The 15,615-nt window shown below is 31.7% G+C and overlaps 1 protein-coding gene across 1 annotated transcript in view; it reads right to left on the reverse strand.

Moving 5' to 3' along the window:
* Positions 1-3,565: 3,565 nt before the first annotated feature.
* Positions 3,566-15,615, reverse strand: part of LOC147066061 (protein commissureless 2 homolog) — a 55,282-nt gene continuing 43,232 nt past the window's right edge. Inside the window, exon 2 of the mRNA XM_085955345.1 lies at positions 3,566-5,017. Coding sequence (XP_085811471.1) covers positions 4,710-5,017 — 308 coding nt within the window. The 3' untranslated portion in view covers positions 3,566-4,709. The remainder of the gene's footprint in view (positions 5,018-15,615) is intronic.

A 15,615-nucleotide genomic window follows, 5' to 3' on the forward strand; every position in this document is an offset into this window, starting at 1 on the left:
ACATTTATTTTTATCAAGTAGGTACACATACAATTTGATAACTATGTAATATCTTCAGAAAATTGTCGAGCGCTCCGGTTCGTGAACTTTTCCATTTCGAGCGCTGTATGGAATTAACTTAATTATGTTGTTAATCTGAGTTTCGTATGTTCAAACATTAATTTATACAATGAATTTGAAAATGAGGTTTTTTAATTTTTTTTATTATAAACTTATAAACTTTTATTATGATGATTTTAATAAGTATATCGTTAGCGACTTCTAGGGGAAGTCTATTTTTAGATGTGTTTATTTCTTTTAACCAGTTTTATACCTTCAGATTTCTCTCGCTGAAGGTACGAGGCTGTGATCGACAGCCTGCACATACAAATGACCCCAGTTATCTCGTCCGACTTTAAATTCAAATTACTAGCCACTGTCGATTGATTTGCATAATCTAAAAAATTTAACACACAGTGACATCTGTTTTAATAATTATGAAATACTAAGCCACAAATTATTATCGGTATTGCAGCGATAGAGCTTCGCTCTACATTCAACATATGTCATTAAAAATCTGCGGCCCGTCAGATACTGCCATAGTAATATTCGTGAGCCATAGAAAATGTAAAATATGTATGCGATATTAATTTAAGGAAAGCTGATACCTGTACGAAAATGTGAAAAATTAACAAGATGATCTTTACCTACATCCTTCCTTCAAATTTGATCCATCGAGTTGTTCTCGGTAATCAATTCCTTTCTAGTTGTAGACCTACTTCTTCACCTGCAGCAGCGGCCGCCCACATTTTTTGCAGTTTCCAAAATGTCATACAAACTGCAGTCTTACTTTCTTTGTCAATGTTGAGAGTAGCAGCTAATTTTAAGGGTGTAATGTTACTAGCGACATCTAGCGGCAAAATATGAATCATGTAATGTAATTCGATTTAGTGATTATTCACATATTTTTATTGTTTTAATTAATCATTAAGCAAGTTAGTACCTAGATAATTTATCGTATACCATTGAAAAAAAATTTAAGTCAAAGATAAAATTTAAATTAAAAAAAAAATAAATGGTCTTAATTAATGTGCCTTCATTTGAGTCTCTATTATCACATAATAATATAACTTGAATATTCTTTTCATTTCAATGCAGGATAATCAGATCTTTCGAAGTTGACAAAGAAATTTGTAAATAATTCATACATTAATGCACTTCATATTTAATTTTAAAAACGTATTATGTACCTACTAACTTTCTTGGAATCAAACAAAAAAATACATAAATCTGAGACAGATGAGTAAGACTTGAAATCTCGACTTTCGATATGGCCACAACACAAACACTTAATTCGATATAAATGAAAAGGATTTCAATTTGAACACATTTTTATTTCCCACAAAAAAATGTAAGTATGATTTTTCTAAATTCAATAAAAAATACGAACATACCCACAATTTAAAAAAAAACTATGAATTACTTATTTAAAAGGTGTTGTAAATAATTATAATAAAATATAAGTTCCCATAACATGTCAATACAACTACAAAACATTGTTACTATGAGGTAAAGGTGGGTAATAAAAGATATTATATTTTTTAATGGTAATTTTATTATTTTTTGCTAAATTTGTTTTTTTATGAAACGCCATACATATACAATAATATGTAAATTATGTGAATGGACATAACATTACCAGGATTACAATTTTATTCATCAACAAAACAACAAACAATAATAATTACACATGTTTTATAACATACGAGTATATTGTCTTTTTTATATGTTATCAAATGCTATATTTTGCAAACATCGTAATAATATTTTATATGACTTCAAGAATAAGGTCCAATGGAAATAAAATATCTACAATTAGCCATAGATATAAGTACCTACCTAATCTTAAAATTAAATCGAATTTCACAGTAAGTAGGTACCTACTTCTACTATTTTGATACTAAGCTGTCACAGTTTCCGAAAATTATAGGTAGGTACGTATCATGTTAAATACTATTAAAACCAAAGAATTTGGACGATAAATAATAGGAGGAGCTTATACATGACATTTGATATTATTATTCAGAAAATACATGAAGCATAGTTAAGTTGGTAAACCGCACAAATATTATCATCGCTCAGTTGCCATGCCGATTTTCTGACTCGGGAAATGGCTGCCGTTCTTTACAATCATCCTGATTAGTTATTCGAAAGCAGTTAAACAATAATTGTACACAAACTTTGCAGGATTTTTAACTAAACTATAATGCCCAAGTGTATTATTGACTGATTACCTATTAATTCAACGTAACAGATTTACTTTTCATAAGTAGACCAGGGAGGGGTCTTTTTTTTGCTTCAATTTTATATATTTAGGGTCCATCTCTATTCAAAAGGGTTCCTTTTAACATCTTTGATTAAAACTATTAAATATTATTTATGTAATTACGGAGGCGAGAAATCTAGTGACGGAATTACACAATTAACATTCGATTAAATACAATTTACATTTAAATATGTTATAATTAATTACGACCCACATATTATCTAAAACAATAGGTTTTAAGACAAATAAATACAAGTTAAATGCAAAGACAAACTTATATGATAAAATATACATATTATTTTGTTGCACGGTTCAGCTTATTATTTATGTATTTTACTACGTTTTTATAAGCTCGTATTCTTGTTTGCCCAGCACTAATTTTTTCTTGTGTGTCCAGTAGGTACATTTTTTTCTTGTTTGTCCAAGATTTGTGTTGGACGATTGAAGATTTTTAACCAACTTCCCGACTAGCTAGACATTTGAAACTTTTAGAATATATCAGAACACGACGACAATGCATTCTTTTAATACTTTTAGCCATTTTTAAGCAAAATTGAATTCATTTTCAGTTAATTCTGTTTTGTATGGAAAGTTATTATTGTTGATTGCTAAGGTGGTCTTAGCAACTAAATTATTAATATATACGTGCGTTACTATGTAAATCAATATGAAATGTCAAAATGACATTTCAGTATTCTATGTTTATTCAGTATTTCTATCAAGTACAATAAAAAGTTTTTTATCAATACGTAGAATAATTGTTAAGTTTATATGATTCAACAGAAAATTTAAAAACGTGGTAAGTAAGTATATAAAAAAGTTCTTTTTATCTTGTAATTATTTATGATTATCTTATTATTTGAATGTAATTTTATGTTCTTGAAGTCATGGAAGAGAATATATTTTAATAGAAATAGAGAATAATTTAGGAGAGATAATTATAGCGTATTTTTTTAAAATACCTATCGATTTTGCGAAAGAAATTAAATGTTTTTAATAAGTATAAAATCCTTTTGTCACATTTTTTTACCGCCAATAGTCTCCATAATATTTTTCATTTAGTAGATACCTACCTAAGATTTTATTCTTCGCTTACAACAAGATCTTAGGTAGATAAATTTAATTTTGGTAATTCATACAATATTCATTATCATGGAATATAATATTATTATTGTGAATGATATACCTATTATTTGCTTATCATTTTTATTTCTTAAAATCATGCAATTCTCATGCACTTTTTTCTTTGTATTTAATTCTGATTCACAAGTTAATAAAGTGCAAAGGGTAAGATACAATATTTTTATAATACATCATTTTATTATTGTGATGAACACCTACACAATATGGTAAGGCTACTTAAATATAATCAGTTTAAACCTTAATACTATACTTACAGAAATAATTCGTTTTATTTACTAAGTACCTATCTTATAAATTATAATGTCACATCACAGTTGCCGAATGAGTTCAATTTATTTGCACTCAAAGTCTTTTTTATGAAATAGGTAATAAGATTTCACACTTGATACAGGCATGAAATCTAATTAGTAATATTTTATCAACATATCAAGGTAAGTATAATTATACATATTCACACGTTATTACACTGAAATGTTTCGATAAATTTTTTAAATATTACCATCATGTAACCGTAATGTGTATCTAACAGATCTAACGATTGAATATAACTTGATAATGTTAATAGAAGCATGGAGTTTTTAATATCCCAAATACACGGACTTAGCTTTGATTTTTTTTTTAAATTTGATAGTCTTTACAGAGACACTTCAGATTAAGACTCCCAATAAAAAAAAACTAAATTGAAGCTCTACGAAGCTTCATCAAGCCTAATAGGCCAATGTATTAGACTATTAGAGTATAGATCACGATAAATCGTAAAAAAATAAGAGAAATTGGGTGTTTTTAAAATGAAGATATTGAGAACAGTAAGTTGTCATAGCCGTTGGGAGGTACAGCAACAAGCCATATGCGTTATACAGTGATCTTCCTGTCGTCTCACACGTGAATGTCGAGTTGGACAGGTGATATCTCATGGGTGGACCACAACCTACCACCCATAGGCTCCTCTTCAATGGACCATGGAAGGAAACGAGGGTTAGTTGACCTAAATTGCGGTGGTTGGGATGTGTAGAAAAATACATAGAATTTCTGTGGTTGAAGCAAAATGAGAGCTTGAGACACGCCCGCATATGTAGTCTCATCGTAAAAATATTTAAGTTGTATCATTTTGTACTAAATTATTAAACCGTTTTCGTAATGTGATATCTATTGACTTTTATCAATCACTTTCGTCTCAGTTTACCGTCAATCCATGTTCTTTTAATAATATCAAACAAATTACATTTATCAAAATTTAAAACACTTTGCTGATAACCTTTCGTTACGATTTGTTTTCTTCGTTATTTTGTTCCGCAGGAGTTGTTGGCGTCGATTGTGTCGAGATATTGTTAGTTTTGTAGAACTGGAATAATTCAGTCACCGATAGTTTTACCATCGGCGTTGGAGGAGTGTGCGGAACCCAGTCTCCGGCAGATATCTGCTGCTGCATTTGCTTATCCTTGACAATCTTCAGCTGTTTGAGGGCTTCGTCGTAACTGGGGAGACCAGACACTATCGTATAACTTGGCAGTGATTCTCCGTCGGCTGATTCCACATTTCCCGTATTCCTCGTAGTCCTTGCTTGGAGCGCTGTAACAAAAGAGATACATAAATATTAATGATATTATTTAATTTTTAAAAAACGAGTATAACTTAGAAATCGGGTAGCATTTTGTTGTCCAGTTCATCCATCGTAATCAAGGAAAAATATGTTGACTAGTTAGGTTAGGTTAGGTTAGGTTGAATTGATAGTAGTAGAGTAGGTACATGAATTCAAAAGCGGGTTGAAGAAATTTTCTAATCAATCAGCCCAAAAATGATTTTTACACATAACATTGTGAAATAAAAACCTAAAAACCAACACCGAGCGATAGAATACAATAAACATAACAATAGTTTTGTTTGCTGACCATCATTAGTAATACAAATAGTTTGGTTTTTGCATTTAAGATTCGGATTACTGTGACGTCTCCCCAGTGACGTCCCTTGACAAAATCCAGCCCCTGGGCAAGGCCATAATGCCGCCCCATTTTTTTATAAAATATTTTTAATCATCCGTGCTCGTGTCGTTTCTGGTCACCAAGGACGTCGAAGAGCAACGGGAGTAAACTAGACATTGCGAACCCGACAAAAAATACAGTCCTGTTAAACCATTTATGTTAATTAATACATTTTCTTTCCAACCATTGAACTGATTTTTTTAAGGAAAGATATCTTCGTTATTAAGTACTCAGTTTAGGTAGCTATTTCTATATAAACCAAATGATTCTCTTCGATTTGCCGCCCTTCGAGTAACTGCCGCCCCCAAGCGACGATCAATCTGCCTACCCCCACGGGACGTCACTGCGTCTCCCGGTATCCCTCTGCACTGGGTCAATGCACCTCTGTTTGAATTTAACCAAAACATTTCCCAGTTTATGCACTTGACAGTAATTTAATCATTTTGGTATCGAAAGACATGGAATTTAATACTTAGGGACCGATTAAAAAGATGTTAAACTTCCTTAATAAAATATAATATAATCTCTGATTTATATTCCAAATAAAGAAAATGGTTAATATTCCTTAAAAATAAAATAAAAGTAAGCTTTGCACCAAAAAGATTAACTCGATATGGTGAATTCAACATAATATCTAACTACTTAAAAATTATTATTTTTTCACCTCACGATTAGCGGATAATATAATAATAATTCATATAAGAAGATTAGATATACTTAGGTCTTTCATAATACTTTGTTGTTTTATAAACATAAAAATTTCCAGTATTTAACTACATATGGGTCGCGACCGCAAGCGTGGTCGCCAAGTATTTTCTGTGGGGTCGTCAGCTGAAGATTACTCATGTTTACACATTTTTAAAAAATATTGATTTTTAACCAACTTATGACAAGGTCCAACCAACAAAATTGATATTTTAAGTTAGTGTTGGGAAAACATTTTTCTTATTCATAATTACGGCATATTTTATTTTCTGGATTAGGTATCTGCTGATAAATTGACGGATTTTACAAGGTTCCAACTGCACCGGTTTATTTTTAAAGTTTATTAAATTAATACGAGTAGGTTCTATCGCAGAACATTTATCTTAATTAATATTATTTTATGATTTTAATTAACGATCACTCAACCGCGAATTTTGAAGCTGGTTAACGAGTTACAATTTCAGCCACAGCCCACAGCATTAAAATATATGTCTTAAGTTAAAATTATATTAAAAAATCTATTTTCGATGTTTTCTTTACCATATTAAAAAAGCTTTTTATAATTTAATCGGGGTCGCGGATCACTTGGCTTCTATAAAATGGTGTCACGACTTGAAAAAGGTTGAGAATGTATGGAATAAGGTAATATGGGTGCTATTTGCCAAGTAAACCTTTTGAATGTGAAACTGCGTAATTGTCTTGTGTACTTACACACGCTGAATACCAACTTGACAAATTGATAAGCAGTGTGTATTCTATGATTTCAAAACAGCAATAAATTATTTGTTCACTGCAAATTATAATGCTTGACTATTTTTCATGTGTTGTGCTATATTCGTATTCCATTTTCAGGATGTTATAAATTATACAGAATGATTTATCTCGACGACGTTAGAAAATAGATAATAATATTACGTTTATTAATACATTCAATGAACAATAATTGGTATGACTGTGAACGCATCCCAACGAAACGTTCATTCATCGTTGAATCGTCGATGTATTAAACACATCGTTTATGAATGAAATCTGCAAAATTTTAATCTTGAAACGTCACGATCACAGAGCAGAATTAATTCTGAGTTACCTGATCGTGACAGATCACAATAAAACATAAAAGGTACCAGACGGTATAAACTTACCTACTATATTTATATTTGAACAATTGGGTAGGTACTAGTTTGTAAAAATAAAATGAAATTTAGATGTTTGGTTATATATATATATATAAAGCTCCTGATGATTTATAACAGCGATTTCCAAACTGGGAGGCGCGAAAAGTTTAACATAATATGTAGCCACAGGTTTGCAGTTTGCAAATGCATATTTTATAAAACGGCCGCTAGTTATAAACTACATAAAAAACAGTCCTATAAAAGGTTGTTTGCAAACCTGTCTGAAAATATGGAGACTAATTTTATAAAACCTCACTTCTATAATAATACTATTGTGAAGCGCGCTGGCTATCTCGTGAACAAAAATGAAATAAAAGGCTCAAAGCATAAGCCGCTGCTTTGTTTCAGGACTAGGTGTTTCTATAATTTAATTAAATAAAGGGTGGGAGGCGCCAAGATTAGATTTTTATAAAAGGGATGCGTGGTAACATAAAGTTTGGAAACCACTGATTTAGAATATTTAGATTACATAAATGAATTCATATATCTGGGATCACTGTCACGTTGTGGATACGTACCTATACGTAATTTGAGAGTAGGTAAATTCTCACCGATAGAAGAAGAAGCAAGATCGATTCTCTTTCACACAAACCCCCACCCTGCGGCCGTTGCTGATACCTACTTGTACTTTGGCGGACAGGAGGGTTGCACCTTTATCGATCTCGTTCACTTTTACCCTGACTTCTCAACTGGATGGATCTTTCAACTTAACCTACTTTTTGTACATGGCCGGACGGACGCCGGCCACATAAAAATCAGTTTTTCTTTCACTTTTATTGAACTTTTATTAACATTAATTTCTAAAATTCAGTGTCTACAATTTGAAGGGATGCAGAGCAGATGAGTACCCTATTATTTTTATTTATAATGTTTTTTTTGTAGAATAGCATGTCTTCGCATAAAAAAGATCACCGAGTCTCCTTAATTTCAATTGTTATACTTGTCAAAATAAATTTAATGTTTTTTTTGCCTACAATAAACAACTATTGTTATCTCTAAATCTAGTGTTTTCTTTATTTACATGGTATTTAATTATGTACACACTTAGACAGCACTTGGCGCCCTTTTTATCAATTCAATTTTATCACACACTTATAAGTCTCTTTTATACATAGTTTTCTTAGTCTATTTAAATTCCTTTTTTATTATATTCTATAGATGCTAATTCTCTGATAATCGCATACATTGGTCAGCGCGATCTCATGGCCCTGAATAATTCAATTATCCGATTTTACTATTTACGCTTAAATTTAATCATGCTCTACCTTTAACTTGCAATTTCTCCAATTTATATTTTTATTCACACATTCTCTCCTCTATTTTATTCACATATTTATAATCCATTTTATAGCTAATATTACATCACGCATTAGAGATACTCCTCATAACTACATCAGTCAAGAAGTTAGTAGAAGAATAAAATAACTCTGGCAAACAATTATTACTACTAACTACAGTGTATACCTTATAGAAACAGTTCGGGTTAATAAATACTACTACAAAATCTGCATCGATTGATTGATATATGGTTCGGAATACTGGGCTTTATCAACAAAAAAAAGTTAAGAGAAAGCTGGAAATCTAAGAGAGAAAAATACTGAAAAGGATTTTCGGAGCCGTATACGAGGAAGATGTCTCAAGGAAAGAAGACATCCAACTATCAAAGAGGTACCTCTTCAATAAAAAAGCCATAAAGAAACGGGAGGTTGTTGGACTATGTAGAAAGAGACACGGCATTTCTATAACTAAGACGATGGGGGGGCTTGCAGCAGACAGGAGGGATACATTTACTGGAGGCGGCCAGGATTCACATTGTGTTATAGTGCCGATGACGATATAATTTATGCCTTTTCTCTAGATACAATTATAATATACAGTAAGTAAAGTTCTCGACTTAGGTACGTGATTTGTGTGTTTTTGTTAGATTTTGTTTGTAGATTGTTTCAAGTCGAAAAATCACGTCAGTCGAATAAAACTTAAAATCATGCAATTTTTTTAAATAATATTTGTTAGTTTCGATCGGTGAAAATAAAATGGACCTACATACATTTAAGAAAATAATCCTCTAATCTTCATTTTTTATGATTTCTATTTGACTATTTAGCACTGGCAGCCTTACTTGTTACTTTGATGTTGTGTATGTAGTTTATTACGGCCTTTAAATTTTTGAAACCATCGTGGCTTGCAGTGCATGTATGAGTATCAATACTATCATCATTTTTACACTTCTTGAAAAAACTCAAGACTTTCTCCGTAAGGCTTTTTGGAATTTGTTATTTCTGCATATCTTCTATCTATATTGCGAATATTTTTTTCCATTTCTTTTATTAATATTCTTTTTTCTTTGTAATTATCGTAGATTTCATTAGTACCATTTTTTTACATGATCCATGATTCGGACTTTATCGATTATAATTGTTCTAATCGTAGAATGACACAAAATATTCATTTTTTTTAAATCGCGTAAGTACGAATTCACGTAAGTCGAGGACTTACTGTACCTTGATTTAGGTGCTTATGAAACAAGCATTTCCGGATTATTCAGTTTACCATAAAAATCAACGATACAGTTTCTTACATAATTTGAGACCATCACAGTTGTTGTATAAAAATTGTTGTCACCGCGTGTCCTCTTCCTATATTCCTCAGTTTCCAAAAATCTGATACCATAGTAAAGTTATATTAAATCTTAAAGACGCTTAGCAATTTAGTATAATACTAAACTTGTACTTGGTCATACATAATTGGTCATAAAAACAATACAACATCGATATAATTAGTTACCAACCTACTTTTGGTGCATGTAAATATAATATTATAGATACGTTATCTGGTTTTTTTTATTAGCCATTTTATATTTTCTTTTCTCGTTAGTCGTATAACATAATGTTTCTTTTTATTTGAAACGCTATGATAGGTGAGTAATTTACGAACTATATTAGTGCACAAATACATTAAGGCTATACCTTAGTTGAGGCATGGTCTAAAAAGATCGTGGCTAGGCGATGCGCGGATTGCGGGTCGCGGGTGCAAATGACGCATGTCGAACGAAATATAATTTGTCATATAAATCTAACATGCGTCCATTTAATGTTGTTTATTATTCTATTAGTAACAATAATAATATATTCATTGACATGTTTTCTCTTTCAAGTAAATGGGTAACGTTTTTAGTCATCTTTACACGATTTAAGAATGAATACCCCCGTCGCCATCATGAAACAAATTTACGTGTTCCCAGCTCGACGTTCTCTCTTCGAATGCTAGCGAGTCCAAAATTTCGTCGCGCCTATAGTAGAAAATTATTTGCCATTTCACTGACGTATCGTCTTAACATAATATTATTGCAATCCTACAAAGTACCTACACAATATAATCATAATAATATGCAAGTCATTCGTCTATATTGGCTTGTATTTAGCATTTATTAGTCTTTAATTTCTTTGGCGTCTCTCAACATTAAAACTTTACTAACTTTCAGTCGACATTTTATTTACAAATTAAATTAACAATGATTTATACAATATGTAGGTCTTGCGTATAATAATATTATTTGTTTTTATCAAGAAATGATATAATACAGGCTTTCCGTGCACTTGTGAACGTAGGCAAGAAAATTCAACAACACAAGACGAAAAATAATCACAACATTTACCTGTTCATAATTTTCCATTAGTCATTCTAATTGGCTTCGAGAATTAGCAGAAAACCGATAATGCCTCGAGCGTATTTTTCTTAATACTCTTTACTGTGATATCTATAAAATATAATATTAGTTTATATTAAAAATACATATTTACAATTTAGCTCGACGATATTCTACTGGTTTGTGTTTATGCTAGGTATATCTTCGCTACGCCAAACTTTTTGGCGCGCAAATTATAAATTATTCACACATGATTCAGACTATTTCATACAAATAGGTATTAAAAATAAAACAAACAAACTCATGTAATTGGTACAAGATATAAACAAAATCTGAGTAATAGAGCACATCAACCGTTACAGACATGCCCCCCTGACAGGGCTCTAGCCTGGGGGCCCGGGCTCACGGGGGGCCTGGCGTGACGAGTCGACCAAATAAATGAAATAAACACACATCACAAATTTACTCTAATAGTAAAAAAGGTGCTATTTTCCTTTAGTAAGGGTTATATTTTAAAATATGTTGTTGTACGATGTAATTTTTAATTGGGTCATTACTAATTGATAACTGCATAATTCAAGTGAATGTAAGTTTTAAAAATACACTAAATACCTATATTAATACCGTGAACGTCATTTGTAAAACGCTACTGCAGAGCGTCACATTGCATTTAACATTGGCGATAGGTAGGGGGGGGGGGGGCGACAAAGATCCTAGCCTTGGGGCCGGCTTTTGGATGTAGGGGCCATGGTTATAGATAATAATAATAATATTATTATAATGTTATGTAGCCGGGGTAAATCACGTCATATTGATAATATGATTATCATCGTATCGTATCGGTTGCAAAACATCGGCCCTATGTTAGAACTTGCGAGTGCAAGCTTCCCGGTCGACATGACGTCATATGACATCATTGTGACGTACTACCGGAGTGATAATAGCATTCGAGAAAATAACGCTGGTCAGACAGCGGCGTTATTCATTGTCACCATACACATATATATAGGTGTTTCATCATAATAATATCTACGGTGAGCACTATGCGCTGGGCGGCATGCCTCGAGCGTGTATTGGCTGACGTCACAATTACGTCATGTCGTCTGGTGACACACGAGTCGATAGTTATAAAATCGCGGTGCATATCAGCTATTGCAATACCTTATCGGCAATAGTAATCTAAAAAATGTAAATAATAAATATTGTACATGACGGCAATAACAGCTGACGAATAAATCACGAGCTCGTTTAGTTTTGTTAATCCGAAATAAAAGTTAACCAGAAGGGCAGTAATATAAGAAAAACATATTCTTTAATTATCACCAAATATTAGGAATACCTAACCATATTTTTTGACAGCCATTGAGCAGACTCCATAAGGCAGTTAACAGTTAACACTTTACTAGATATTACATCTAAAAATACACAAATCATAGATTGTCCATTTTATCATCTTTCATATATTAGCACGATATGTTTAGCACAATCAATAAAATAGACATCGTTTCTAAGTAATAAAGTAAAATCTATTTTCAGCGTGGAAAAATATGTTAATAAAATATCATCAGGCTTCAATTTTTTAAATAAACATTTTACTTCATAATTTATTTCAAAGTCACGATTACAAAATTCTGTTCTCAAATACAATATTTAAAATAAAATCAACAGAAAATATTACGTTGGTACTATAACAATTATTGGAGTACAAAATTAACATGTTAATAACTTTATAACATTTATATACAGCTGGAGTAAAATGCCAGAGTGCTTGTCTCTGAAGCCATGGGTATGGGTTCGAATCCTGTGTCTGGAAAATAGTGCACGATTTGACAATGTGTGTTTGTTCTCAGTGGGTTGGGCGAAATGCCAACAACCTCCCCCACTGTGTATCTGTCGAGACTCATGTTATGCTCCACGTTGAAACGAAAATGATAATTAATTGTTAATTCAAATAATTTTTATCTATATTGTACCTAATATAATTAGTACCTACCTACTCAATTCATTGATTATATTTTTTTTCTGGTACATAATAGAGTTGACTGTCATATTCAAGGCCCTCGAAAGGGGGGGGGCTGACAGGGCTCTAGCCTGGGGGCGCGGGGTCTGGGGGGCCCTGCGTGACGGGTCGACATAATAGTGAGATAAACACACACCGTAAATTTGCTCCAATGGTAAAAAAGTCACCTATTTTCCTATATTAACATTTTAAAACATGTGGTTGTGTGATAAAAAAAAAATATTATTGTGTGTTGATATTCAAATAATTCTCCATAATTCCATAATTCAAGTGGATTTATTCAAAAATATTTTTAAAAAAAATGCTAAAAATACACTGCATATTTTAATTTTACCTGGAACACACTTATTTGGAAAACGCTACTGTAGAGCATTACACTACCTTTAACCCTAGCGATAGTGGTACTAATTCACTAGGTAAGCAACTACTTCAAAACTTATTCTTTGTATTGTAAAGTCTAAATGGATAATGCATATGAAATAGGTTTTTCGCTTTAGTACTTTCACACAATAAAATATCAATTTCAACAACATTTTTTTCATAGGGTTGGCATTTGCAAACGATGCGCGTCTTTTACTTATCCATTGTACAATAAATTTACATAATCATTTTGTTCGATTGAATTACCTGATATGTATTTGAAAATAATCTAACAATACCTGCGCATGCATTCTTATGAAATTCTATTGATTTTCTTCGTAATTTGATCTTTTCTATTATATCGAGTATGTAATATTCGATATTAAATTGATAATAAATATTGAATAAAATAGAGGAGAGAATGTGTGAATAAAAATATAAATTGTAGAAATTGCAAGTTAAAGGTAGAGCATGATTAGATTTAAGCGTGAATAGTAAAATCGGATAATTGAATTATTCAGGGCCATGAGATCGCGTTGACAAATGTATGTGATTATCAGAGAACTAGCATCTATAGAATATCATGAAAAAGGGAATTTAAATAGACTAAGAAAACTATGTATAAAAGAGACTTATAAGTGTGTGATAAAATTGAATTGATAAAAAGGGCGCCAAGTGCTGTCTAAGTGTGTACATAATTAAATACCATGTAAATAAAGAAAACACTAGATTTAGAGATAACAATAGTTGTTTATTATAGGCAAAAAAAACATTAAATTTATTTTGACAAGTATGACAATTGAAATTAAGGAGACTCAGTGATCTTTTTTATACGAAGACATGCTAATCTACAAAAAAACATTATAAATAAAAATAATAGGGTACTCATCTGCTCTGCATCCCTTCAAATTGTAGACACTGAATTTTAGAAATTAATGTTAATAAAAGTTCAATAAAGTGAAAGAAAAACTGATTTGTATGTGGCCGGCGTCCGTCCGGCCATGTACAAAAAGTAGGTTAAGTTGAAAGATCCATCCAGTTGAGAAGTCAGGGTAAAAGTGAACGAGATCGATAAAGGTGCAACCCTCCTGTCCGCCAAAGTACAAGTAGGTATCAGCAACGGCCGCAGGGTGGGGGTTTGTGTGAAAGAGAATCGATCTTGCTTCCTCTTCTATCGGTGAGAATTTACCTACTCTCAAATTACGTATAGGTACGTATCCACAACGTGACAACACCCCTTTTCCACTCAAAGAAAAAAAGATTGAACTCCTCCCAGGGTTTCCATTGGCAGTCAGCTGTTCATGGTGTGACTTATCGTGGTTGAATTTGCCCACGGCTCGTCAGCATCTCGACCATTAAAGTTCAGTTGCCTCTGCCAGAGTAGCTAAGTAGTAGACCATCGTGTGATACACTGACCCAAGATCAGTAGTGGAGAGCAGTTCCTCATCTTGCAGAGTGGTTTGTTCCAAGGGTTTGTCTTTCCTCGAAAATCTTTGAGCATCGTTTGAGAAAAACACTTCGCAACACAGGCGTTTTGTTCACTTTGGATTCTTTTCACTTAAGGAAATTTCGTTCCTTATTTTTTCACTAAAGGAAATTACGTTCCTTGTTTTCACTTTCACTGAATGTTTCTTCAAAGGTAAAATTGTCATTTTCACGTTGAGAAAAAAAAATTTTGATGTTGATGATAATGATAGCAAATACCAGAAGGTAAAATTGATCACGAAGTCTCAAAAAGTCTCAGAAAAAATAATAATAAAATTATACAGTAAATATACAAAAATTCAAAAACTTATGCTAAACAATACCAATACAATTTATACATGTTGTTAGTCTGCCAGCATAGCAAAAAAAAAATGGTTTTAAGTTTTCAAATAGAAAACATTTGCAAAAGATGATAAATGATTCGTCAATAATAAAAAGCTTTATGAAGAACAAGCAAAGATAAAATTAAAGCGTAGTAATAAGGTATCAAATAAATGAAAGAAAAAAATACATAAGCAATTTAAAATAACATCTATCAGTATGTCCATTTCCAAATTAAAAAAACTACCAGCAAAAAAAATACTATTTTTAATTCAGTCTTCAGTTTAATACCGTTACGTGATATCGAGAACAATAATTAATTTATCTTTAAGCTTGCCATAGTTTATGACATTCTCATTTAATCGAGTTGACAAAGCTTTAAAAAAAAAGGAAAATATGTTTACAATTTAGTAAACTGATTTGACAAAATAGCTTACCGTTCAATGGTAATGCTTAGGTAAATACATTACATTAAG

The sequence above is a fragment of the Rhyacophila brunnea genome, unplaced genomic scaffold (genome assembly GCF_057557595.1).
Source record: "Rhyacophila brunnea isolate RB1 unplaced genomic scaffold, BYU_Rbru_1.0 scaffold_5, whole genome shotgun sequence".
Lineage (NCBI taxonomy): Eukaryota > Metazoa > Arthropoda > Insecta > Trichoptera > Rhyacophilidae > Rhyacophila > Rhyacophila brunnea.